At 36.3% G+C, this 25,632-nt stretch overlaps 1 protein-coding gene across 1 annotated transcript in view; it reads left to right on the forward strand.

Annotated features, from left to right (window-relative positions):
- LOC124356218 (transcription factor collier) overlaps positions 1–24,157 on the forward strand; it is a 59,081-nt gene extending 34,924 nt beyond the window's left edge. The window contains exons 4-6 of the mRNA XM_046807406.1: positions 2,730–2,785; positions 20,385–20,458; positions 24,085–24,157. Of these exons, the coding sequence (XP_046663362.1) occupies positions 2,730–2,785; positions 20,385–20,458; positions 24,085–24,157 (203 nt within the window). The remainder of the gene's footprint in view (positions 1–2,729; positions 2,786–20,384; positions 20,459–24,084) is intronic.
- The last annotated feature ends 1,475 nt before the right edge of the window (positions 24,158–25,632 follow it).

A 25,632-nucleotide genomic window follows, 5' to 3' on the forward strand; every position in this document is an offset into this window, starting at 1 on the left:
TAAAGTCAGATATACGAACACCTCAGGGAAATTTGGGTTTAAGAAAAAAGCGAGTGGTACGAGGTACAGTGCAGCTTTTAAGAAGCCTAAACCGTGCAATGAATAAGTATGGAAGAAGTAAACAAATGTTGATTTGCTAAAAGTTAGTAATAGGTCACTTTGAAAGATGGTGAAGTACTAAGTAAACAATAATAAACCTTTGAACACTTTTTTATTTTATTTGTACTATGTACATTTCGAAGAATCCATCATCAGACGGATGTTTGAAGATCCATTCAACACTTCTAACAACCTCGGCCTTATAATAAAAAACAAAAGTTATTCAACAAACCAAAATAAAAATTCAAAATTTAACCATAGTGGAGTACCTATACAAATTAAAATGCAATGATTGCCAAAAGCACTATATTGGAAAAAACCGGCAGATCCTTCCAAATTAGATTTAATGCACATATAAATGCTGAACATTTAAAGTAACACCAGCCAAACATACACAAACATCGCAAGTAATCTTCAAGTTTTACACACATGCAAAAAAGTCCATTATTGTCAACTTCAGAACATTTTAAAATTTATGAAAGTGCTAAAATTAGTCTTAATGTTTTATTTTAAATTACAAAGATTTTCTAACAAAAAATTTATTATTTTAAACAATATAAATTGATCACATATAGAAACTTTTACCACCTAGGAAGTTAAAAACACGTGAATTTGGTTTCAATTATTTATTTAATTCATTTACCTTAACCTACAAGTACCTGATGATGGATTCATCGAATCCAAAATGTACATAGTACAAATAAAATCTACAAAAGTGCTCAAAGGTTTATTATTGTTTACTTATATCAAACACTTTTCGAGGCTACATTTATAAGGTGAAGTACCTTTTAACTGCTTTGACATTTGTGTAGCCAAAAAAATGTCTTTATCAATTATTTATATCAGGGTATAAATTTATTATTCGAAAGTTACAAATTTCAGTTCGAGTTTATTATTCTTCAAACTGTTCTATTTAAGAAACACCACTTTAAAATCCCGATATAAGTCACCATACTAGCGACTAAGGTGAATCTTTAGTCTCTAATTAAGAGAATGAAACCCATAAAAACAAACTGTATTAGAATTCAATTCAAATTACATTCTCTCTAACTAAATAGATAGCTTACATTCGGCTTTGTCAGGGTAGACTCATCGGTCCATTGAGCACTCGTATAATTACCTTTAGTTAACTGCACATTAGCGAACTTCTCCGGTTTTTCTGGGAATGCAGGTCAGTCTGGGTAATTCAGCTGCTTCCCATTCAAATTAATGACGAACCCTAGAACGTTGCCGGGGAAAAAATGAACATAACACTTACAAAGTTCCAGGACTCGCGTAACAAGTAAAATGGCCGAAGTTCACTCATCCCATACGCCGTTCGGTGGCGGCGAATACATTTTTAATTACATAATTCTCTCGTCACAAAGTTAATTTTATCGATCATCGAGTACAATGGGTATATCATTTTTTAGGTTTAATAATTCTAAATTGTAAATGGCGGTGTTTGTATGAACAGCGAAATGCTTTGTACAAAATGAATGGAGGAAACATATTACGTACCTATCATTAAAAAAGAGATAAATTTTCTAATTTCAAATAAAAACGTCGAAACTGTCTATTAATGCCATTTATAATTGGCATTGTCGCAAGGGGGAGAGTTTAATAAGTGGCCTTCACTCGTTATTCGGTTGTTTTTATCGAATAGTTCCAACTTCGATATGTAAAAATCGTCCACAATAAGAGTTATAATACATTACCGTAACAAGAAGAATCTCGTACATTACAATTTTAAAAACATAAATTTAACAGTAACATTACAAAACAACAAAACCAACTATGGCCTAGTCTTAGATACCAAAGAAACCTTACAATATTTATAATTTTCCCTGCTTGATATCAATGAGTAACCGCTTTTGTGAAATGGAGGAAAGAATTTCTCCCCATGGGTTACCAGGAACCAAACCCACATGTTGTGGCCACTTAAACAAATTTCGTCATATGTGAGAAATACCTCACATATATTCCTCATATTTATCGCCATTTTACCAGTTACTTTTTGCAGTTTATTGTTTTTAAAATTACCATAAATAATAAGTTGAAATCATATGCTAAGTAAAATAAACTGTAATATCGAATTATTGCTTCGGATAAAAACATCGAACCATTCGATACAAACAACCGAATAACGAGTGTAGGTCGCTTATTAAAGTCTACCCGTCGCTAGGATTAACCGTCAGCAAACACTCAATATTCTACAGAGACCTGTAATTCCACTGTATCTGCAGGCTACGGGAAATGACAAAGCTCCGAGGAACATTTAACAATAACCCGTTAACTTTAACTCCCATTAACAATTCCAGGGGGGCAGGGGGAGAAGGGTGCACAAAGCCGTGTTTACTTCTTTCCCCCCGCGGAGCCGTGCCTCAAAGTCCGGTGGTATTTGCTCGGTAGATAAAGGTCTTCACTGGGGACTCCGCTTCGGGTCGAAAATCTCACCACGTTTGCGGTCACGCCGGCCTTAATTGTGTTCTAATTGCAACTTTAATGAGGCTTTTTGATCTCACTTCTTGTCCGATGAATAATTCGGGTCCGTGACACAAAGGGCTTTTGTCGCCGCTGATTTGCAGGGTCTCCTGCGGGAGTCCTGCGAGGTCCTGGTGACTGGCTGATGAGGTCCTGTTGTGTTCCAGGTGCCCGCCAGGAGCAGGACATCTTTGTCAGGCTCATCGACTCTGTCACCAAACAGGTGAGTACATTTCTGTCTCTAATTGTTGAATGCTTAATTGTTGCTGAATATTGCAGTGCACGTTTCTGTTGGCTGGTGTGGTGCCGTTCTTTCAAAACATGAGCAATTAATTCACCAACATTGTGGTATTTGTTCATGTACTTAACTCTGTATTGTACATTGTAAGGTTTTATATGCCAGACATATACTACTATTAAATACTACTAAATATAAATAATACAATGTTTTTCCAAATTATTTATTTTTTGGACGAGGCCTTTCGAAACCAAAGGTTACATCATCAGGCAACTCCTTTGGTTTCGAAAGGCCTCGTCCAAAAAATAAATAATTTGGAAAAATATTGTATTATTTACATTTAGTAGTATTTATGAGTTTTTTTTCCAATTGCTTCAAGAGTCTTCAATATACTACTAGTATAACTTGCTTTTATGAAAAAATTATGCTGTAGTTCATAGCAAAATATTCATCAAAACAACAAAATTGAAATTATAATAGTGTATTACTCTTTACTATTTTATGTATAAAAGATGTATTAATCAATTTAATAAATAAAATAATAAATAATTTGTGTCGAAATAAAAGAGCAAAATACAAATTTTGTGCTTATCGTACACATAATCCATTTTTCTGTCTGTATAGATTGAACTCGTAGTTGAGAAGTCTTATACAGAGTCAGCTGTAACACAAATTAAATTTAGATCAATGGTCTTATTCATAATTAATTATCTCCAAGTACCAATCGACCGTATATGTTTTAGTCAATACCCATAGACTTCTTTCTCAGGCATTTGGCATTGAAATAACCTTCAGTCATCAAAACTTTAAAAAATCATAGATACTTTGTTTGAAGTTTGTCAGTCGTAGGTGGTTGGTCGACGAATGCAGACCTATTATGACCTGTACTCTGCAGTTCAGTTTAATTAGTATTGTGTTTAGTTTTGTTATTAAGTGCACGTTTTAGAGTAGTGAAGTTGACACACGACATGGTGGTTGTGATTCCTGACTTACGCGTGTCACAACGCCCTGGTATGATTCGTTGATGTTAACCTAGTTTGTAATTATGTGTCAGGTTAGTTATTTACCTGAAGAAGAGATCAGATTGCAGATCTCGAAACGTAGTGTTACTGATTTTTTGCATCACTGAACGATGGCAAATGTTCGGAAAAATCCTGTTTCCTTCACAATCATGCTTTTGTGACCGGTGTAATTTTGATCGTTATCCAGTTCACACCACGCAAACGTGTTGTATCTATATGTTTTGACACGGTTTCCACCGGAAGGTAGCCGAAGATAGGTGTTCCTCATGAGCTGGCCACTGTTACACCTGATTGCCCGGCTGTAACACTGTTAGTTGCTGATCTGTTGCCCAGTTACAGTGCAATCATGGGAGCACCATTAGTTGAGCTGTTAATGGCCCTGCGCTTATCCGATTGTTGCGTTATGTCATTAGAGCATTACAATCAATGGCGAACATGCGTAGGGTAATGCCACTGGGAAGTCGTCGTCTTCAACTTGGGACACCAAGATCGTAAACGTCCTCTTGCTAAATGTATTCGTGTAACAATACTACTTTTTAAATTTTCAATTTTAATAACCAAACAATTTTATACTTTCTATATGGATTCAGTTTAATAGTTTAGAATTTTTGTTCCATTAGTTTACTTTTCTGAAATTACATTGCTTGACCTTGTTATAAATTCAGAAATAGTTACCTAGCAGTTACCTACACAATTTTCAAAATCAAAGGCCATAGCTTTCTTAGTGAAATCATTTTTTTATGTAATTTGATGGAGCCTTACTATTTGTTTAAAGTAGACTTAGGTATCAGGTATATATTATTTCGGTGTCCATGGTTGAGAGATTCAAAACTTAAACTTTTGACTGGTTCTATTTTAGGTTTTTTTAAGTCTCGAAAATATAATTTAGTCAAAAAGTGTCAACTTTTGTCTGTTTAGATTAATTTTTATCTAAGGTATTTCAAGTGCCATAGTCGAGTTTAATTTGTGCCCCGAGCCAATTTCGATTAAAACGCGTCTACTGTCGCTTGTTGGCTCTTTTAATTTACTTTCTGTCTAAGATTGTAAAAATAGCAGTTTAAGATAAAGATAACAGGATTCTTACATCCGTGATGTTATATATAACAACAACAGCGCAACAAGATTAAGGAGTTTAATACGTTCATGAGGTTAAAAGCTTTGAAGTTCTACGTCAAATACAAACTACTATATCACAACGCACCAGTTCACTTTGGCCACCGCTTCTATGTGAAGTCGTCTTATTTGCTGGTGATCTTTATAGTTCTACAAAGTCAACTTTAAAACTTCAAACTGCAGACCTACATATGGAATTAAACCTATAAAAAGACCACCTTGACGGTTGGTAGCTATGATGGGAAGCGTTGATTCAATGCGAATCTTGAGTTTAGCTCCAGTTCACCTTCCTCTTACGTGCAACATATGAAATCTGACGCTGTTGCAGATTTTACTTCTAAAATCTGGAGTCAATATCGTCTGAAGGGATCCAAAAATAGTCGGTGACGAAGAACAAATAAGCTGAAAAGGGACTTTTCACAATTGTGCACCTGTTAAGACAATGGGAATTCCTCTTAATCTGGATTGTAATCTATTTTGCAGTCTAGATGTCTCTGATGTCGAAACGACGTAAAGAGTGACTATTTTTGGAACCCTCCAGACGAACATGACTCAGATTTCAGGAGTCGAGTCTGCGGCCGTATCCGATTTCAGATGCTGCACGTAAGAGGAAGGTGAACTGGAGCTTAATTCAAGATTCGCATTGAACCAACCCTTCCCACCACTGCTTCGTTGTGTTTATTTCCTGCTTGACTCTTAATAAAAGAACACGAACCGAGGCATATTTGAAATTATGCTCATACTGAGACTTCTGTTCATCGTGAACCACCATAAACCAGACCTGAGAACGTTCTGAGTGTCTCCATACATTGAACGTTCCCACTAGTTTTCGACTTTCCCATTCCCGGGACCCGGTCCCGGTAACCCGGGCCCCACAACTGGGATCGCGATAACGTCCCACCCCAGCCGAGATGTTTGTGGACCAATCTATTACATGACTCAGTAAGCTCTCTATAGTCGGGCCAATCTGCAATGTAAATAGTATCACTCTGACCACGTGACCGCCACGTGACTTACCCACGCCCCTCCCCCGCCCCCCGGCACGTGCGTGATTACGATATTAATTCTTAACAGAGGAAAGCTTGTTACGGGCAGCCTCCTTCTGCAGCTTTTCATGTTTTATCATATAAAAATCAATACCCCGCAACAGATTAAATTTTTTGGCCGCAAGGTAAGAGAAACTGTAAATAAAATATTTCGGTATCAAAAATTGATGTATTATTGGTGTTCCAAAGCATAACAACAAAAATAGTTCTAGTCTCACAGCTCAGAATCATAAATATACAGTAATACCTGTACCGCGGTGTCACATTTCAATTTATTTCAATATTCAAACACAATAACTGCGGCGTTAAAGTACGTAAATAATGGTGACTTGCGGTTGTGTATGGTACGATAAGGATATACCAACACGCGGAACTATTTCCACAATATTGCATTGTTGATCAGTTTGATTCTTATTTCATTTGGAAAAGCAAAATATACACAATCTATGCACCTATAAGAATTCATAGAGTCTTGTAATAATTAATATCATTACTTTTGATTTCTACTTTAGTACAATAAATGACATTATCCAATACAGTTTACAGTGTTTCGTGTTTTACAATGTCAGTGTACATGTTTAAAGCTTAAGTTAAATAAGAACAAAGTTTAGAGGCATTTGAATGTTTTAATTTGTATTATATAAGTACTGGAATATAAAATTTCTTAACTTTATGCACAAAAAATATTTTAGACTATTTAAATAACGGGGGATTTTTATTATGATTTATAATGCGATTTACATAACCCCTCTAATAAGGAAATTTTCCAAACATAATATAGTGTTTATAACAATATATTTAAAATATATTTTTTCTCAATATAAAACTATTTTTACTTATAATTATTTGTTTTAACTATTCATATTAAATTCAAAATTTAGGTATAAAAAAATTTAACTTTCTTTCATTGCTTTATTGAGTACATTTGTCTAACAGTAGAAGACTAAAGATCTGCAGAGAGCAGTAGGAGAAGTGGTGAGATGTGGAGAGTGAGGTCGAGTGTAAACTGGATTAGCAGAGAAGCGGGTAAACGCTAACAAATAGAATTAGCAGCCCATGTAATAAGGGCGGTCAGTAGTGTCGCTCTCACAGATGGTTCTGTAATGGAGGGAGAGACTGAAGAACTGCAGAGAGCAGTAGTAGAAGTGGTGAGATGTGGAGAGTGAGGTCGAGTGTAAACTGGATTAGCAGAGAAGCGGGTAAACGCTAACAAATAGAATTAGCAGCCCATGTAATAAGGGCGGTCAGTAGTGTCGCTCTCACAGATGTTCTGTAATGGAGGGAGAGACTGAAGAACTGCAGAGGGCAGTAGTAGAAGTGGTGAGATGTGGAGAGTGAGGTCGAGTGTAAACTGGATTAGCAGAGAAGCGGGTAAACGCTAACAAATAGAATTAGCAGCCCATGTAATAAGGGCGGTCAGTAGTGTCGCTCTCACAGATGGTCCTGTAATGGAGGGAGAGACTGAAGAACTGCAGAGAGCAGTAGTAGAAGTGGTGAGATGTGGAGAGTGAGGTCGAGTGTAAACTGGATTAGCAGAGAAGCGGGTAAACGCTAACAAATAGAATTAGCAGCCCATGTAATAAGGGCGGTCAGTAGTGTCGCTCTCACAGATGGTCCTGTAATGGAGGGAGAGACTGAAGAACTGCAGAGAGCAGTAGTAGAAGTGGTGAGATGTGGAGAGTGAGGTCGAGTGTAAACTGGATTAGCAGAGAAGCGGGTAAACGCTAACAAATAGAATTAGCAGCCCATGTAATAAGGGCGGTCAGTAGTGTCGCTCTCACAGATGTTCTGTAATGGAGGGAGAGACTGAAGAACTGCAGAGAGCAGTAGTAGAAGTGGTGAGATGTGGAGAGTGAGGTCGAGTGTAAACTGGATTAGCAGAGAAGCGGGTAAACGCTAACAAATAGAATTAGCAGCCCATGTAATAAGGGCGGTCAGTAGTGTCGCTCTCACAGATGGTCCTGTAATGGAGGGAGAGACTGAAGAACTGCAGAGAGCAGTAGTAGAAGTGGTGAGATGTGGAGAGTGAGGTCGAGTGTAAACTGGATTAGCAGAGAAGCGGGTAAACGCTAACAAATAGAATTAGCAGCCCATGTAATAAGGGCGGTCAGTAGTGTCGCTCTCACAGATGGTCCTGTAATGGAGGGAGAGACTGAAGAACTGCAGAGAGTAGTAGTAGAAGTGGTGAGATGTGGAGAGTGAGGTCGAGTGTAAACTGGATTAGCAGAGAAGCGGGTAAACGCTAACAAATAGAATTAGCAGCCCATGTAATAAGGGCGGTCAGTAGTGTCGCTCTCACAGATGTTCTGTAATGGAGGGAGAGACTGAAGAACTGCAGAGAGCAGTAGTAGAAGTGGTGAGATGTGGAGAGTGAGGTCGAGTGTAAACTGGATTAGCAGAGAAGCGGGTAAACGCTAACAAATAGAATTAGCAGCCCATGTAATAAGGGCGGTCAGTAGTGTCGCTCTCACAGATGTTCTGTAATGGAGGGAGAGACTGAAGAACTGCAGAGAGCAGTAGCAGTAGTAGAAGTGGTGAGATGTGGAGAGTGAGGTCGAGTGTAAACTGGATTAGCAGAGAAGCGGGTAAACGCTAACAAATAGAATTAGCAGCCCATGTAATAAGGGCGGTCAGTAGTGTCGCTCTCACAGATGTTCTGTAATGGAGGGAGAGACTGAAGAACTGCAGAGAGCAGTAGGAGAAGTGGTGAGATGTGGAGAGTGAGGTCGAGTGTAAACTGGATTAGCAGAGAAGCGGGTAAACGCTAACAAATAGAATTAGCAGCCCATGTAATAAGGACGGTCAGTAGTGTCGCTCTCACAGATGTTCTGTAATGGAGGGAGAGACTGAAGAACTGCAGAGAGCAGTAGTAGAAGTGGTGAGATGTGGAGAGTGAGGTCGAGTGTAAACTGGATTAGCAGAGAAGCGGGTAAACGCTAACAAATAGAATTAGCAGCCCATGTAATAAGGGCGGTCAGTAGTGTTGGACTACAGTGTCGCTTTTGCAGACGTTGTACTCGTCACAGCCGTTGCTTGCTTTTTTCGTCTCATTTTATTGTACCCGACGATAATTAATATTACAATACAGAATATTCTCATCTCTGAATCTGACATAAGTATTACATGTTAAAATTTTAAAAAATATTGCCAGCGACATCTACTAAAACAAACGGATTAAAGTATAGTTCTACAATTATAAAAGTGTAAAAGATTATAGAAAAGAGGGTAGTATTCTAAATGGACAGTACAGCCCTTATAAAACACTAAAACCTGAATAGCTCGTTGAATTGTTATATAACACCTATTGTAGGGCTGATTCACTAAATTCCAGCTGACCAATATTAAAAAATTACTTACCCACGTAAACTGAAAATATGTTGTTAGACAAAACAAATTCTATACAAACAATAAAATACCTTAAAACGGGGATTTATCCTGTCCAACAGCAAATAAATTGTTACTGATAGTGTTAAATGGAACGAATGTAGGAAATTATTTAAGAAAGGTTGAAATAAGAAACAAACTTCTTTCACGGCTTCTGAGACTGTCGTACACTTTTTAGCTATACCAAAGATTCCAAATCTAAGATACTGAAATGTGTATCACAAATTTTCCATGATTTCGAGTAATAAAATGACAAAAAAAAACTGCACAGTGTACATTTATGACAAAGGTTAGATCTGCTTATCCCAGTATCGTACAGAGCCGATATTACAAAAAGGTTAGAGCATGAGCAAATGTACGGACAGAGACCTCAAAGTGTACAGTTATGGACGAGGTTAGATCTGTTTATCCCAGTATCGTACAGAGCCGATATTACAAAGAGGTTAGAACACGAGCAACTGAAAGGACAGAGACCGTACAGTGTACAGTTATGACCGAGGTTAGATCTGCTTATCTCAGTATCGTACAGAGCCGATATTACAAAGAGGTTACAGCACGAACAACAGAAAGGACAGAGACTGCACAGTGTACAGTTATGACCGAGGTTAGATCTGTTTATCTCAGTATCGTACAGAGCCGATATTACAAAGAGGTTAGAACACGAGCAACTGAAAGGACAGAGACCGCAACAGTGTACAGTTATGACCGAGGTTAGATCTGTTTATCTCAGTATCGTACAGAGCCGATATTACAAAGAGGTTACAGCCTGAACAACAGAAAGGACAGAGACTGAGACTGCACAGTGTACAGTTATGACCGACATTAGATCTGTTTATCCCAGTATCGTACAGAGCCAATATTACAAAGAGGTTACAGCCTGAACAACAGAAAGGACAGAGACTGTGACTGGCACAGTGTACAGTTATGACCGACATTAGATCTGTTTATCCCAGTATCGTACAGAGCCAATATTACAAAGAGGTTACAGCACGAGCAACAGAAAGGACAGAGACTGTGACTGCACAGTGTACAGTTATGACCGACATTAGATCTGTTTATCCCAGTATCGTACAGAGCCGATATTACAAAGAGGTTACAGCACGAGCAACAGAAAGGACAGAGACTGTGACTGCACAGTGTACAGTTATGACCGACATTAGATCTGTTTATCCCAGTATCGTACAGAGCCGATATTACAAAGAGCTGCGTACAGAGTCTAACTCACTGATGACGTTACAGCAATCAGTTCTCGGCCATTAACAAGGGGGTCTAATGATTGCACTCACCTGATTGCAGTCTGGCCGTGTATCGGTGGTAACGCCATTACCAATCCAGTGCCGCGTCACTTCCTCGCGTTTGACGGCATTCCGACACACCCTTTGGCCATCAAAGCCTCACTATTAAAAGCGTTACCAAATTTGTAATCGTATTTTTATTACTCTGCGTCAAACTTTCACACATACGATGTGGATTTTTAAATTCTTTCCTGAATAAGTTTAATTGATTTATTGAAAATATGAAACAGCAAGTTTTCTTGACAACTAAAAATAACCTTTTTTGTGTACCAAACCAACTAATTTTGCCAAAAATATTGGATTTTGCTGGCAATATTTTGTTTTCTTGATGCTTAGGCAATTATAAAATAGGACTCTTTACTCTCAAGTATTGTATGCTCCCTCCCTAGTTTATAAAAACTATTTTTATTAATTTTCTATTGTTCAAGATTTTCAATCTTGTCTTGTAACACAGAGCAGTCACATATTTAAGGCAGTTTCAGACACACTATACACAACTCATTTTTACTTAAACTAGAAACCAGCGACCTCGAGATATTGTGAATCCCGAATTATTGAAGCTGGAGGTGAAAAATATTTTTTTTAAAACTCCCCCTACCTCTCAGCGAAGCAACAGAGAACAACAGTCATGGCGTTTCTGCACATATTACTGTATAATATGTCAAGGATAGTAAAGGTGTGGATTTGCCAAACAAAACTGTACTAGTTAACTTTGTAAAAATAGCACAGCCAACGTTACAAGCAATTATGTCAACATAAAACATTCAGTGATACAAAAATCAGTAACACTACGTTTCGTGATCTAAAATCTGATCTCATCTTCACGTAAATAATTGTGTCAGGTTAGTTATTTACCTGAAGAAGAGATCAGATCGCAGATTTTGAAACGTGGTGTTACTGATTTTTTGCATCACTGAACGGATGGAAAATCCTGTTTCCTTCACAAACTTTAAATCGTCAAAAACAAACTTCAAACAAAGAACATGAAACACACATAAAGCTCGGTTGATCTTTTATATATACACACATATGCTGGTCTAATAAACGCCCCGAGATGTTGGTTCTAGGCTAATTTTCTGAACTCCTCTTATATTAGTTTCATGTAGCCTAATGAAGAAACTACAACACTACAGAACGAGATATATTGCAAGTCTGAAACTATTGTTTAATGCACTTACGCCTGAAATATATTGTTTAAATTTTGCATGGGTATAGAAGATTAATTTCTTGAGGTATCACCAGTGTTAAAATTCATTAACGAATACCTCTTTACGTTATTAATATTATAATGAAACCAAACGGCCAGTTTACAATAATATGTCTGTTACTACAGTCCTATAATTAGTTCATAAGCTACGATTGCATAACTGTTCAACCATACGACGATTTCTATGGCATGCATAAGGCATTTTGGAATGAGAAGTCAATACACATGGAGCCTGAAGTCTGGAGATGTACCAATGAAAAGCTGAGCAATTATCTCGGTAACCACTGTTCGATGTGATGTATATGAAAAGCTTTTAGTGTTCTGGAGACTGCAAGAATTGAGTCACATATTGTTCACGCTGGGTGATAACCATTACATATGACTAGTATCAGAGTAAACTTTAGAAATATATTTAATATTTACCATTTTAAGTATGGTAGAAATAAAACAATTGATGAACCGTAACTTTTATGTATTTAAAACTCAAAATTACGATCATTAACTGCTGGATCTCCATTTTCTTATTTACATTCTCACTTCTGCAACTACTCAAACAATGCAGTCGTTACGGTCTACAAATAATTTTTATAAATACAAGAATATGGAAAAGTCACTGTAGCTGAAACCGAAATCGTAGCCAGGAAAAACATTAGGGGGGGAGTAGGGCAAATGCAGTCAACCGCTAATACCGCATTTTGGTTCCTTAAACAGCTCTTGACTAGTTTCAACGTTGAGAACGATCTTTCAACAGTACATGTCAGAAATACAGAATTATTTAAATAATAATAATCGTATTCTAAAAAGGTAAAAATTTGACCCTCTCGATGGCTATGTCCTTGCTACTAAGCTACTGAATGGAAGAACATTGTAACTTAAAATAACTGTCAACCTCACTACTGAAGTGGTTGTTTAAATGAGACATGTCAGTAATACTGAATTATTTAAAAAATAATAATAGTTTGCTAAAATAGAACTTGAAAAAATTAAAATTTTGGTGAGAGGGTCCTGGGGGTCTGCCTACGTCCTTGGTTGGAGCAATACTTTAAGATAAGCAGTACTCCAAACTTTGACACAAATCCTGTAGATGTGCCACGCTAGCTGGTAGAAGTTACCTTCAAGTAAAAAGCTAAAACTGCTTATGTCTTATGTATATGTGTTATTATGAATATGGCATTCACGTTGTCTTAGATAAAAATCATCTAGTTGTTGTTTCCCCTCCGCGAGTTTTATTGTTGAAAGAGTGGATAGAGAGGACAACAATGGTCATGGACGGTGCTATGTAGGTGGGTGAAGGGGTAGCGGGGGGTGGGGGGTCTGTTGACTCAGCGATCAGCTGCTACTCGATTGTACTCCAGATATGCAATAATCAAATAACACGCGCCATATGACGACCGCCCGGCGCTTGTTTTCAAAACAACTTACCGCCCATCAAAATAAACACTTTTGTGCCACAAAACTCTCGCAAAGGGCGTGTGGAGTGTGGAATGGCGTCAATAATTGCTCAAACGTGGCAAAATATTTATCGCTCGCTCAGCGTTTATAATTCAATTCAATACACGGCGTTAAAACATATAGCAGTCTTTCACAGCTCGGCTGAGGCGCAGGCGGGAACGTGTTTATTTCTGTTACACGCTCTGGGAATATTTGGGACATTTTTGTTGCAGGAATAACTTAATTTGTTTGATAATATTGGTGTTGGTTTCAATAACCTGTTTTTTCAGCACTGGCATTACCGCTTCTTTTATAACGCCTATCCATAAGTGAAAAAACCCCGTATACAAAAAATCATCTGTAAAAGTATATATGACCAAAAATTGAAATATTATTCATAAATAGAACGTAAAAAATCTAAACAGGATAAATTAAAAAGACTATAAGAACAAATATGAACACTTACCAGAACTCGTATACTATTACGTTATTTTAAATAGCATTTAAATTGAAGATAACATAAGGAAACATAAGGGGACTTTGGGTGGGTTGGAAAGGAACATAACTCATGATAGGTGTGATAATTTTGATTTTTTGTTTTATTTTAGGCTACACATGATATTTACACGAACATAAAGTAAATACACTAGTTTAAAATATTTGAATATAAGTACAAAATTTGTCAAAATAATTGGCACAAACAATTTCTTTTTTTATTATTTGATATACAGCATATTGGTTTTATGCTATTTTTTTATTTATTTATTTATTAGTTTGCATAGTATAGCTGTTTTAAAGTAAATAAATTAAACATGTGTATTATACAAATAAGTTGACATTTTATAAGAGTTCTGCTTTTTAATTAAAAGTGGTCGAGGTGTAGTTTTTGAAAGTGCTACACTATCAACAAAATATCACAAAGAAATACGAATAGAATGAGATTATTTGTGTTTTTTCGCCAACTTTAAACCTAATGATCACGATTCCTGTAATTTATAACATATGTAAGTCACGCGTGATCTGCGGACACCTGACTTTGTAAATTTATTTTTTTTTATAAATAAAGTTTATTTTGCAATATTTTGCTGGAAGGTCATCGCTTGGTAAAATTACAAATACAATAAATTCATTTTATTAACTTCTGGCAAAAAGGCTGGAATTGCTACTTTAATGGTCTGTTCCTAAACTACTAAATATATAGACCACATGTTAGTCTACATAACGAAAGTGATAGTATTTAAATAAATGTTATTCCAGATTAAAAATTAATAGGCCTATTTTAATAAGAAAAATGGCAGGTACAGTCCTAGCAGTAACTGACAGCTGATAACTTCTATTGGAGTACGATAGTGTTATCAGCTGGTAATATCCGTGTATGTAGGGAAGACGCTGCAGCTCAAGAAGCCAAGAAGGGTTGCGTGTATCAGGGGGTAGGGGGGGAGGGGTGCGAGGGGTAGAAGATGGTGTAGTACTACAGTAATCCTACAACCACCTGATGTCTTAAATTACCCTGTAATAAATCCCTGTTAATTGTCTGCGGAGCTGACCCGACATACGCTGCAGTGTCGCCGTCTAGCGTCAACTCGCGGAACTAACTCTCCTGCTTACACCTTATTTTACTGTGTCTTGATTCCCGTATAATTCTATAGATAAAACAAGTTAACATGCATAATACACTCCCACAAACGTTGCAAAATCTCTTTATTGAACATTAAGCACGGAACTCGTTGAAATTGATTTGCGAAGAAATCAATTATTATATCAGAATCGTTTCCTGTCTTGTTATAAAACGTTATATACTTAGGCTCTTTCCGTAAATCTTTGCCAAGAAGTCAATCTCACTGGTAATCTTTAGGAGAGGTCGGAGTTTTAAAAATATAAAAAAGCAACTCTGCGTTAGAAGAGTAGTTTCTTAGTTGAAATTTCGTATTTTGATTTACCACTTTCTATGATCAGTAATTCGTAAATGTAGTTAAGCTACAAGTCGCTGTATACATACAGTTATATATACCTACAATTTTATTTGTTAGCAATAATCACCGACAAGGCTTCAGGTGCTGCACTTACATAGCTTGTGGATTGATTCAACCTCTTTTTTCGGAAGTTCCAATAATAATATTTTAACAGTTATTATTTTTAGTATTTTTACTATTATATTCTATTATTATTTTGTTGCTTCATTTTCATTCTCACATATCGTAGTTATTGAAAGGTGACAATAGCTGTAGTGGTTAAACTAAAAAACTGTTGTTCTTTATAAAATTCAACGACTTTTAAAACTATTGTATTAGTCGTATAAGCTTACGGAAAGTGACCATATGTGCGGTAGAGTGTGTAATACTATCAAATTAACGAATACAATTAATTAATTAAATTACAAAATTTAGATTAAAGTTTTTTATGCATTAAACACGTTGATACTCAACTTGGGGGTTATAAGTGAACAATATAGTGAAATATAATAATAATGTGAGGTTATATTGTAAATCGATGAAGCACCTGTTGGGGTTCATGGAAGCAGTGGGGCAGGATGAATTATAGAGGTGCAAGCCAAAATATTGCTGTTTGGTAATTTTAGGCAGTCGTGATTTTAAACTGCTGAATAATTTCTAATTTCCTTCTTCTACAATGCCAGATAGAGTCGGGAAGAAGCAATCACGGCTCTATCGCAGGATCAATGGAGACCAGTTCCTACTGTACAAATCAAAGTAAGGAAGTAGTGTCTAGGCCTATTTGCCAAAACAAGCGCAATTCCCCAGGGAATATAAGGAGAGAGGGACGCGGGATATCCCCAGGCAGTGCTGGGATGTCCCAGTGAGTCCATGCTGTTTAGGTCGGCCGCCCAATTTGCCCATCTGGGTCCACAGTGCACGCCGTGTCCGATCCCCCAGGGAGGGGTAGGGTAGGTGAATCACATTAGACTATTTTGTCGTGCAGTCCCTGTTTCTTTGGTTTAGTCCCGAGACCCCAGGGACGCCGCGACGGCCTTTGGACCTTCATGGATCAGTCCTGGCTCGCATAACCCAACTGATCAATCCTTACTCGGTTCTCTATCTCTCTCACTCCCACGTCTTGTTCTGTATTCAGGGAACTCCGCCGCTCAGCTCCTATCCACTTTGAGGACCCACATTTACGTTTCTCCCATTTTAAAGGTTATTTTTGGATAGGTTTGTTATAAAAGTTGAGGACACATTTCAGTACATCGAAACTACCATTTGTGTTCCTAGAAAATTCTAGATCAGCAACCGTACTAGGAGAATATTTTTTCGTTTTTATTGTTTTGATATTACTTTGACAAATTAATAAACTTGTGTAACATTGATTCTGTACGCAATCTCTACACCTTGTATTTTTTTAATTTCAAGCGCAAAATATATACAGACTGTACGTAAACACGCGAACATCGCTTCACCCCCCCCCTCAATCCTCCCCCCCCCTCAACCCCACGAGAAAGAAACAGACATCAATCGAGTGCTGACTTCCTCACGCGCGCCAAAAAGAACCCCTTTTTCATAGCTTCATCGAATTAAAAATGTATCTTGTTCGGGACGTAGGGAAACAAAGAGGGCGTTTGCTGTTGGGGGAAGGGTTTGGGGGGGGGGAGGCAGTCGCCACCATGCCTGCACGTTTGAGGAACATTAAATATTCAATTAAACAAGAATCTATCACTGGAGGGGCTTCTTAATCCACGGAACAAAGCCCCTATCGGTCAACACTGGTGGCGCTTGGTGGTGTAGGTTAGTTTCGTCATATGGGACCAGAGCGAGCTTTCGGCATGAGACCAGTACCCGAGTTACTACACAGGACACCTTCACTCATTCTCTGTTAGGTAATATCTTACTGACATTAGATCACACCACAAAACATTTAATGAAGTTGTAAAAAATGTATATTTAGTAACATTTTTGAGGTGTGAGAATGGGGCTGGATAAATTTAATAAATAGTGGAATACACAATTTAAAACGTATATTATGAATGCACTGTGAGTGCTTTTATTAGAATGGTGAGTAAGGCGTCGGAATTAGATAACCCTTATTATCAATGGAACTGGCACTGTGCCAACTTTTCCACTTGTTTTGTTTTATAAGGTCCTCGTACAGGCCATAAGGGCGGCCAGAATTAATAGTTGTGTAATCTCAACACTTTTTTTGGACCAATAAGACTTTCCACAAAGAGACTATACAGGAGGAAGAGTTATCTTTAACTAAGTCTGACAACTGGTTACTACACACTTATTGACCAACGGCAATCTTTAGATTACTAAAGACACTCGAGTTATAACTGAATGAGTTTTGTGTTTCATTCACCTTGATAGAGTGATTATGTTTAGTTACCAACACTGAAACATGGTGGTACTATACAGAGCTAACATGATTACTAGAGATTTCATGTTACCCAAGGAAGTAATATTAACATCGGACAAAGTGTAGTTTCAACACATCTACTTCACACCGATGGTTTATTGAATTGTTCTTTCTAAATAAATTGGTGCTGCAGCGCATGAAGAGTTTATTTGTGTTTTCCATTTTTGTACGGTTTACTCTATATAGACACAAGTAATAATTCATAGCAGTAAATAAAGCATATACACATAGATCACTCCTGAACTATTTTCATTAGTGAATACATTTTGATGAAATATTAATAAAACAAACTACACTTTGTCTGGTTTTGAAAATCGAATTGTAAACTCGAAGCCCCAAACGACCCAGAGTGTCTAGGTGTGGCTAGTCTCGGAAATTTCAGTAACAGTCTCCATAAGCGAGACATTCAAGGATCTTAAACTCTAGTCAGTTCTCTGTTTAAAGTTTATTATGGCCGATGGAAAGGTTTGAAAGGATAGCAGGATTTCGGAAATTTGCCATCACTATATGTTACAAAAGGTATAATGCAACGTTTTGATAATTGGAATCTACCCTCTTCGTCAAGTGGGGGAGGTATTAATACATACAACAATAAGGAACGGAAAGAAGGAAAGGAAAGGGTTTAAGCGTACCCAAAAGCTCGTTACTTGTGCTTGGGACTTGCATCCTGTGCAGTGACAACGCTTAGACTGGACTCTAAGCAGCTTTTTGGTTGTTTGAGCCCTTTTCTTTCCCTCCTTTTTTTCATTTCTGTTCTTTATTTCTCTATGTATTAATACCTCCTCCACCTGACAAAGAGGATAGATTCCAAGCCTCAAAATGTTGTGTTGTACCTTTTGTAACATATAACGATGGGAAATGTCCGAAGTCCTGTTATCCTTCTAGTTAGGTCCTGTGGAAAACTGGAACCAGAAGAGATTGAAAGGCAAACACTAAAAGAGAACAGGACAATGTAAAAATCGCGTGTCGCCGCTACGTAATCGATGATCGCGGCTCATCACATAATGGAGAGAACACCGCGAGCCGTGCCGTGTCATTAGAGCCCCGGGCCGGTTAATGTTTACACATTATGAATATTAGAAGTGGCCGTGATATCTGTATATCGGCACGACACGGCGGTCTGCAGGGTCAATTGTGACAGAAACAGGGGTCATCGATTGTCGGACACGCGTCAACTCTCGCACAAACACTCGCATTGTCGTGTTACACATCGAGATCAGTTAGTCGTATTGGAAAGTCTATTTAGGTCTAAATTCAGACGAAAGTAAAGTTTTCAGTTATAAATTCCCCTAATATGCTTGTTTTAGCTCTTAAATTTCGCTTTGTCACCTGAATATCTAGGGATGTTTAAAACTGGTTTTAGCAGTTTTGTTAATTTGCATGGTTTCGCAGACGTAAGTGAACTGAATTTGTGTCTACTTCTGTGCAGAAGATAAACAACGGAATATTTTAATAAATTTCTCGATTTTAAAATCTACATTTGTTCCCTTGAAGCGTATTCATATATTTAAACAAAAAAGCCACAACAAAATTTGATTGGCTGGGCGTTTTGTAGAGTTTGCCACATGGCGATGACAGAAACAGATTCTGTCTTTGTGTAACCTGTATAACCTCTATTATATCTATAGTCTCTATTACCTCTATAATCTCTATTACCTCTCTATAAACTCTATTACCTCTATAACCTCTACAACGTATATAACCTATATAACTTCGATTACCTCTATAACCTCTATGACCTCTTTGACCTCTATAACGTCTATTACCTCTATAATTTCTACAACCTCTGTCAACTCTATTACCTCTATTACCCCTATGTCAATATTGAAAATTGTAAACATCGCTCTACTAGGACTCGTTCTCTGAGCCACGATGTTGTCTGTTGTGGGGCAAAGCGAAACCGAAGTCCGCCTGTATTTAACAATTCGTGATTCTCATTGATCACGATAAAATATTATAGTAAATACAATTAAAAAAGCCATCTAAATAAAAGAACGATACTTCAAGAACAAGTACCGTTTGACACGATTGTATGAAGTATTTGGTTCTTTGGTGTATTTTTCTTTGTAGCAACCATTTAAATTTTAATATAATTGAGTTGAAACTTAAACTTGAAAACTCGCTTAAAATTTTCATACATGTATCTGAGCCAAATATAATTTTTATTAACAAGCAAGATATCTTGTTTCACAGTAAACAAGCACATACAAACCAACAGGGGTGCAAAAATGTGTAGATTATTTTATTTGTTCATGCGTGAACTCTAAAATCTTTAAGCCAATATGTGGTAACATGAGCTTCTACATAATTGTCATCGAGTATTAATGGTTAATGTGTACATCAATTACCCTTGGAAACATCACCTTGAAGTGTGATCTGAGCACAAGAGTATATCACGAATTTCTGAGGTTCTCATTACCTAACAGGATTGATTTGAAAATTATTAGAACATATTTAATACTAGGTGAACACAAAAACACAATATTTGTCAAAAACCACACAGCTGTAGTCTAAGCAAACAAAAACACACATTTACACACAAACCGATACGAAAGCAAGTATGAATGATAGTCAGTTGGGGTGGTGAATGAATTATGAAGCAAATTTTAACTGCTCACATGCTACTTCCTCGTATTTAGGAATTTATTTATAGCTTATGACGAATATTTGTTAGTTTTGGTAACAAAAGTCTGTTGCTGATGTGAGTATTTTGTGTTTCAGGCGATAATCTATGAAGGCCAGGACAAGAACCCGGAAATGTGCAGAGTCCTTCTCACCCACGAGGTCATGTGCAGGTAAAAGCTTTTTGTAAATCAATTAAATTAGAAGAATCTTAATTAGCAAGATACTGAACAACAAAATATTAATTTACAGTATAGGCTACTATGCAAATATGCAACCATAATCAATGGTTGTTTAAATTGGTGGTGCAACCTTGTTCTGTTCTAGATGTTCCATTGTAAATGTTTTACAAAAATCCACAGTATTATAATGCGCAAGAATAATTTTACCTCACGTTGATGATCTTAAACTGGCATTGGAGGCAAAGTTGTGATTTGATAGTATTTTCACACTTTAAAACGTGATTGCCCGTATACAGGGGAGAGTCCATCATTGTGTCGTTTTTTAATATAATGTTTTTATCAAATGCGTTTTCTTACGTTTGTGGAACATAACTTATGGACTTTGACTTGAATACCAATAACATTTGGGCTCTAAATTTTCCTCTTATTTTGTTTGCAATGCCACGAGTATCTAGCGGAATTCTTAATGATAATAAAACCTTAAGTGTATATATAATCGCGGATATGTCATCGCTAAATGTGTTGCTAAGCGCTAATCTCGAGAATGGCTGAGTGAATCGGCCAATTAAAAAAAAGATATTCGTAAAGCCCGAGGGAGATACAAGTTTTAAAAGATACACGAATATTTAACTTCGATATTAATTTTTTATTTTCCAAATAATTAAGAATAAAACAAATCTGATTTCCAGAAACTCAAGATTGATTTACAAGTAAACACGTTTTATCTATAAACAGGTACACGCGAGTGTACTATACAGTCATCAAACTGAATTCAATATTGTTTACGAATCTTTATAGGGGATGAATACTTGTTAATATTCGGCCGTCAATACCCCCCCCCCCCACCCCGCAACACCCGCTTGATAGCTACTTGACTGCCGTAACGTCAAAGGCCGACATAAAGTTGATTGGTGTGTGTGTGATCACCTGCCGGAGGTCGTTTATTGCCGACACATACTCGTCCGTAGAGCGGAGTTCGGGACACATAATAACAATAGGAATGCGTCTTGGAGACCAACGTAATGTTGTCCCGCCGATATCTCCGAAAATAGGAAGTGCAAGTCAGCCCTCCTCCAGGACCTCCCTGGGGATTCGCATATCACCCCTCCCCCCCGTCCCGACCATCCCCTACCTTCCAACGGGTACAGTCCCCTCAACAACTACACTTCACTTATATCTATACTCTCCTATACAACACACATGAGCGGGTTCCTCGTCTTCCGATAAAACACGCGTGTTTGCTCCACATAATGTGGTTAGTCCTTAATGTACGCTAAATTACAGGTTTTATTGAAGTTTAACAAGTCTAAACATGTGATTAAATCCGCTGTTCGTACGTATAGATCTCAAATTGTGTGCCAAATTAAATAAACAGTTTTTATTATCATCTGGTGCATTAATAAAGTTACAACTTAAATTAACAGTGGTATTCTTCCATTTGATAAACTTCTACCAAAAACCACCTCTATTCATTTGTCTATGTTTACAGTAAATCTTTATCTGTAAAAATAATCAGTTTTTTCTTATCATCTGGTGCATTAATAAAGTTACAACTTAAATTAACAATGGTATTCTTCCATTTGATAAATTTCTACCACAAACCACCTCTATTGATTTGTCTATGTTTACAGTAAATCTTTATCTGTAAAAATAAACTGTTTTTCTTAACATCTGGTGCATTAATAAAGTTACAACTTAAATTAACAGTGGTATTCTTCCATTTGATAAACTTCTACCACAAACCACCTCTATTGATTTGTCTATGTTTACAGTAAATCTTTATCTGTAAAAATAATCAGTTTTTCTTATCATCTGGTGCATTAATAAAGTTACAACTTAAATTAACAGTGGTATTCTTCCATTTGATAAACTTCTACCACAAACCACCTCTATTGATTTGTCTATGTTTACAGTAAATCTTTATCTGTAAAAATAATCAGTTTTTCTTATCATCTGGTGCATTAATAAAGTTACAACTTAAATTAACAATGGTATTCTTCCATTTGATAAATTTCTACCACAAACCACCTCTATTGATTTGTCTATGTTTACAGTAAATCTTTATCTGTAAAAATAATCAGTTTTTCTTATCATCTGGTGCATTAATAAAGTTACAACTTAAATTAACAGTGGTATTCTTCCATTTGATAAACTTCTACCACAAACCACCTCTATTGATTTGTCTATGTTTACAGTAAATCTTTATCTGTAAAAATAATCAGTTTTTCTTATCATCTGGTGCATTAATAAAGTTACAACTTAAATTAACAATGGTATTCTTCCATTTGATAAACTTCTACCACAAACCACCTCTATTGATTTGTCTATGTTTACAGTAAATCTTTATCTGTAAAAATAATCAGTTTTTCTTATCATCTGGTGCATTAATAAAGTTACAACTTAAATTAACAGTGGTATTCTTCCATTTGATAAACTTCTACCACAAACCACCTCTATTGATTTGTCTATGTTTACAGTAAATCTTTATCTGTAAAAATAATCAGTTTTTTCTTATCATCTGGTGCATTAATAAAGTTACAACTTAAATTAACAATGGTATTCTTCCATTTGATAAATTTCTACCACAAACCACCTCTATTGATTTGTCTATGTTTACAGTAAATCTTTATCTGTAAAAATAATCAGTTTTTCTTATCATCTGGTGCATTAATAAAGTTACAACTTAAATTAACAATGGTATTCTTCCATTTGATAAATTTCTACCACAAACCACCTCTATTGATTTGTCTATGTTTACAGTAAATCTTTATCTGTAAAAATAAACTGTTTTTCTTAACATCTGGTGCATTAATAAAGTTACAACTTAAATTAACAGTGGTATTCTTCCATTTGATAAACTTCTACCACAAACCACCTCTATTGATTTGTCTATGTTTACAGTAAATCTTTATCTGTAAAAATAAACAGTTTTTCTTAACATCTGGTGCGTTAATAAAGTTACAATCTTAAATTAACAATGTTATTGCTTCTATTTGATAAACATCAAGCACAAACCACCTGGATTGATTTGTCTATGTTTACAATAAATCATTATCTGTAAAAATAAACGATTTTTATTATCATCTGGTGCGTTTATAAAGTTACAATCTTAAATTAACAACGGTATTGCTTCCATTTGATAAACATCAAGCACAAACCATCTCGATTGATTTGTCTATGTTTACAGTAAATCTTTATCTGTAAAAATAAACCATTTTGACAAATCCGTAATTTTTTGAACTTTAACGCGTCTTCCAAAATTAATAAGTGTAGCTCATTCGCGTGTGTACAGCCGATGCTATGTCTTTTTGTCAGACCGAGTGAAAATTCCGAATTACTGTCTTGAGACATTTCAGGCTACCTGTGGAAGGCTAAGAATTGGTAACTGCAAAGCTGAACTATTATTAAGAGTTAGCCTTCCACAAAGATGACCAGCAATGTTGATTCTTGGCGTGGACGATAGCTTTGGGTATTTACTCTTTGGTATGTTCGTGACATAACCGCCAGAGCTACAGGGGCTGCAAGGTAGTGCGCCACCACTTTCCCATCATTGTGTATCTCTTCACGTATGTATTGTCCAGTATGAAACAAACCCTAATATAATTTGTATTTTGCAGTCGGTGTTGTGACAAGAAGAGTTGTGGCAATAGGAACGAAACCCCCTCAGACCCAGTCATCATCGATAGGTGAGTACCCAGATTTAACGTATCTTGGTAGTCGAGTGGTTAATTAATTATGGCACGCTTAGAAGACTTTTGTAACCAATAGTAAAAGCGTAACTTCTTCAAAACTATTGGAGAACAGTGCAATGCGTTTCCTTTACAAGGAAAATAAATATGAGTGTTTGATGTCAAATTTGATAAATTACAATGAAAACTAATTTAAAGAATTAAAAAAACTTATACGATTATATTTTCCTAAATTGTAGTCAAATAATATATTCACATACATGCTGCCTGAACTGTTTCATACCCCATACTAACAGATATCAATGTTGGTAAATACATAATATCGCAATATAATTAGGACGTTATAGATTTTTATCTCCTATTTAATCGTGCACAGCTGTTAATCAGTATATCTTTGAAACGAATATTCATATATACACAACTTGGTAGACTTTTGATTATATTATTTTAAATAACAAACCACCTAATTTCATTCGCTTTTCTTAAAAACCTTGTGCACACATTGAAGGAGGAGCCCTTCTTATTGGGGGGGGGGGAACTGTTTTCTATCATTTGATAAAAGAAAACACACAGTTATCATATAATTTTATTTTCCCACAAGATGCCATCGTCAATGTAAATCAATAGTTTCAAATAATATAAATATTTTAAAATTCAAACAATTATCAGCTGAATACAAGATTTGTTTAATTGAAAGTAAAATAAAATAAATATTAATATATGTATAAAAAATTGAGTCAAAAAGAATTTAGCTATATTTTAAAGGAAGGGTGAATTTTTAATCGGTCCAAAATCAATGTTTAATATTTTATCTTTATGTTGTTATGTCTAGTGTTTCTTTTTAAACATTGTAAAATAAAATAAATATTAATATATGTATAAAAGTTTGGGTCAAAATGAATTTAGTTATATTTTAAAGGAAGGGTGAATTTTTAATCAATCCACAATCAATGTTTAATATTTTATCTTTATGTTTTTATGTATTATGTTTCTTATGTTGTGTAAACAGTGTTAAAAAATTGAACTAGCCGAAATTGTATATTTTATAAGTGGACTGTTCTAATGTAAATAACCCAACTGTTTAAGGACATATTATTGTTAAATGTAAAAATTAAATATAATGGTTTATCTAACTTTTTTTTCGATTGGGCGAATGGCTACAGAATAAACGAAGGGCAGAATCTAAGGGCTCACAAACGCAACGTGACAGCAACAGCATCCAGCGGAAATCACAAAATGAACCGCCTCGTAGGTCAGCCTAATTAGAAAATGTTGGCGGTGTTTCCGATCGAGCGGCGGAGAACGAGTGTAAGGGCCAATAACGCCCTATAATAAAGGTCGAATAACGGGAGGGTAGCGTCGTTTTTCCCCGTAGTTCTTCCCGCGCCCCTACACATAACTCGCGATAGTGGAATTACTATACGGGGGAGCAGCGTGCCGTTTGCGGGGCGGGGGGTGGAGGGTATGCAAGAAAAG

This window comes from Homalodisca vitripennis, chromosome 1 (genome assembly GCF_021130785.1).
Source record: "Homalodisca vitripennis isolate AUS2020 chromosome 1, UT_GWSS_2.1, whole genome shotgun sequence".
NCBI lineage: Eukaryota > Metazoa > Arthropoda > Insecta > Hemiptera > Cicadellidae > Homalodisca > Homalodisca vitripennis.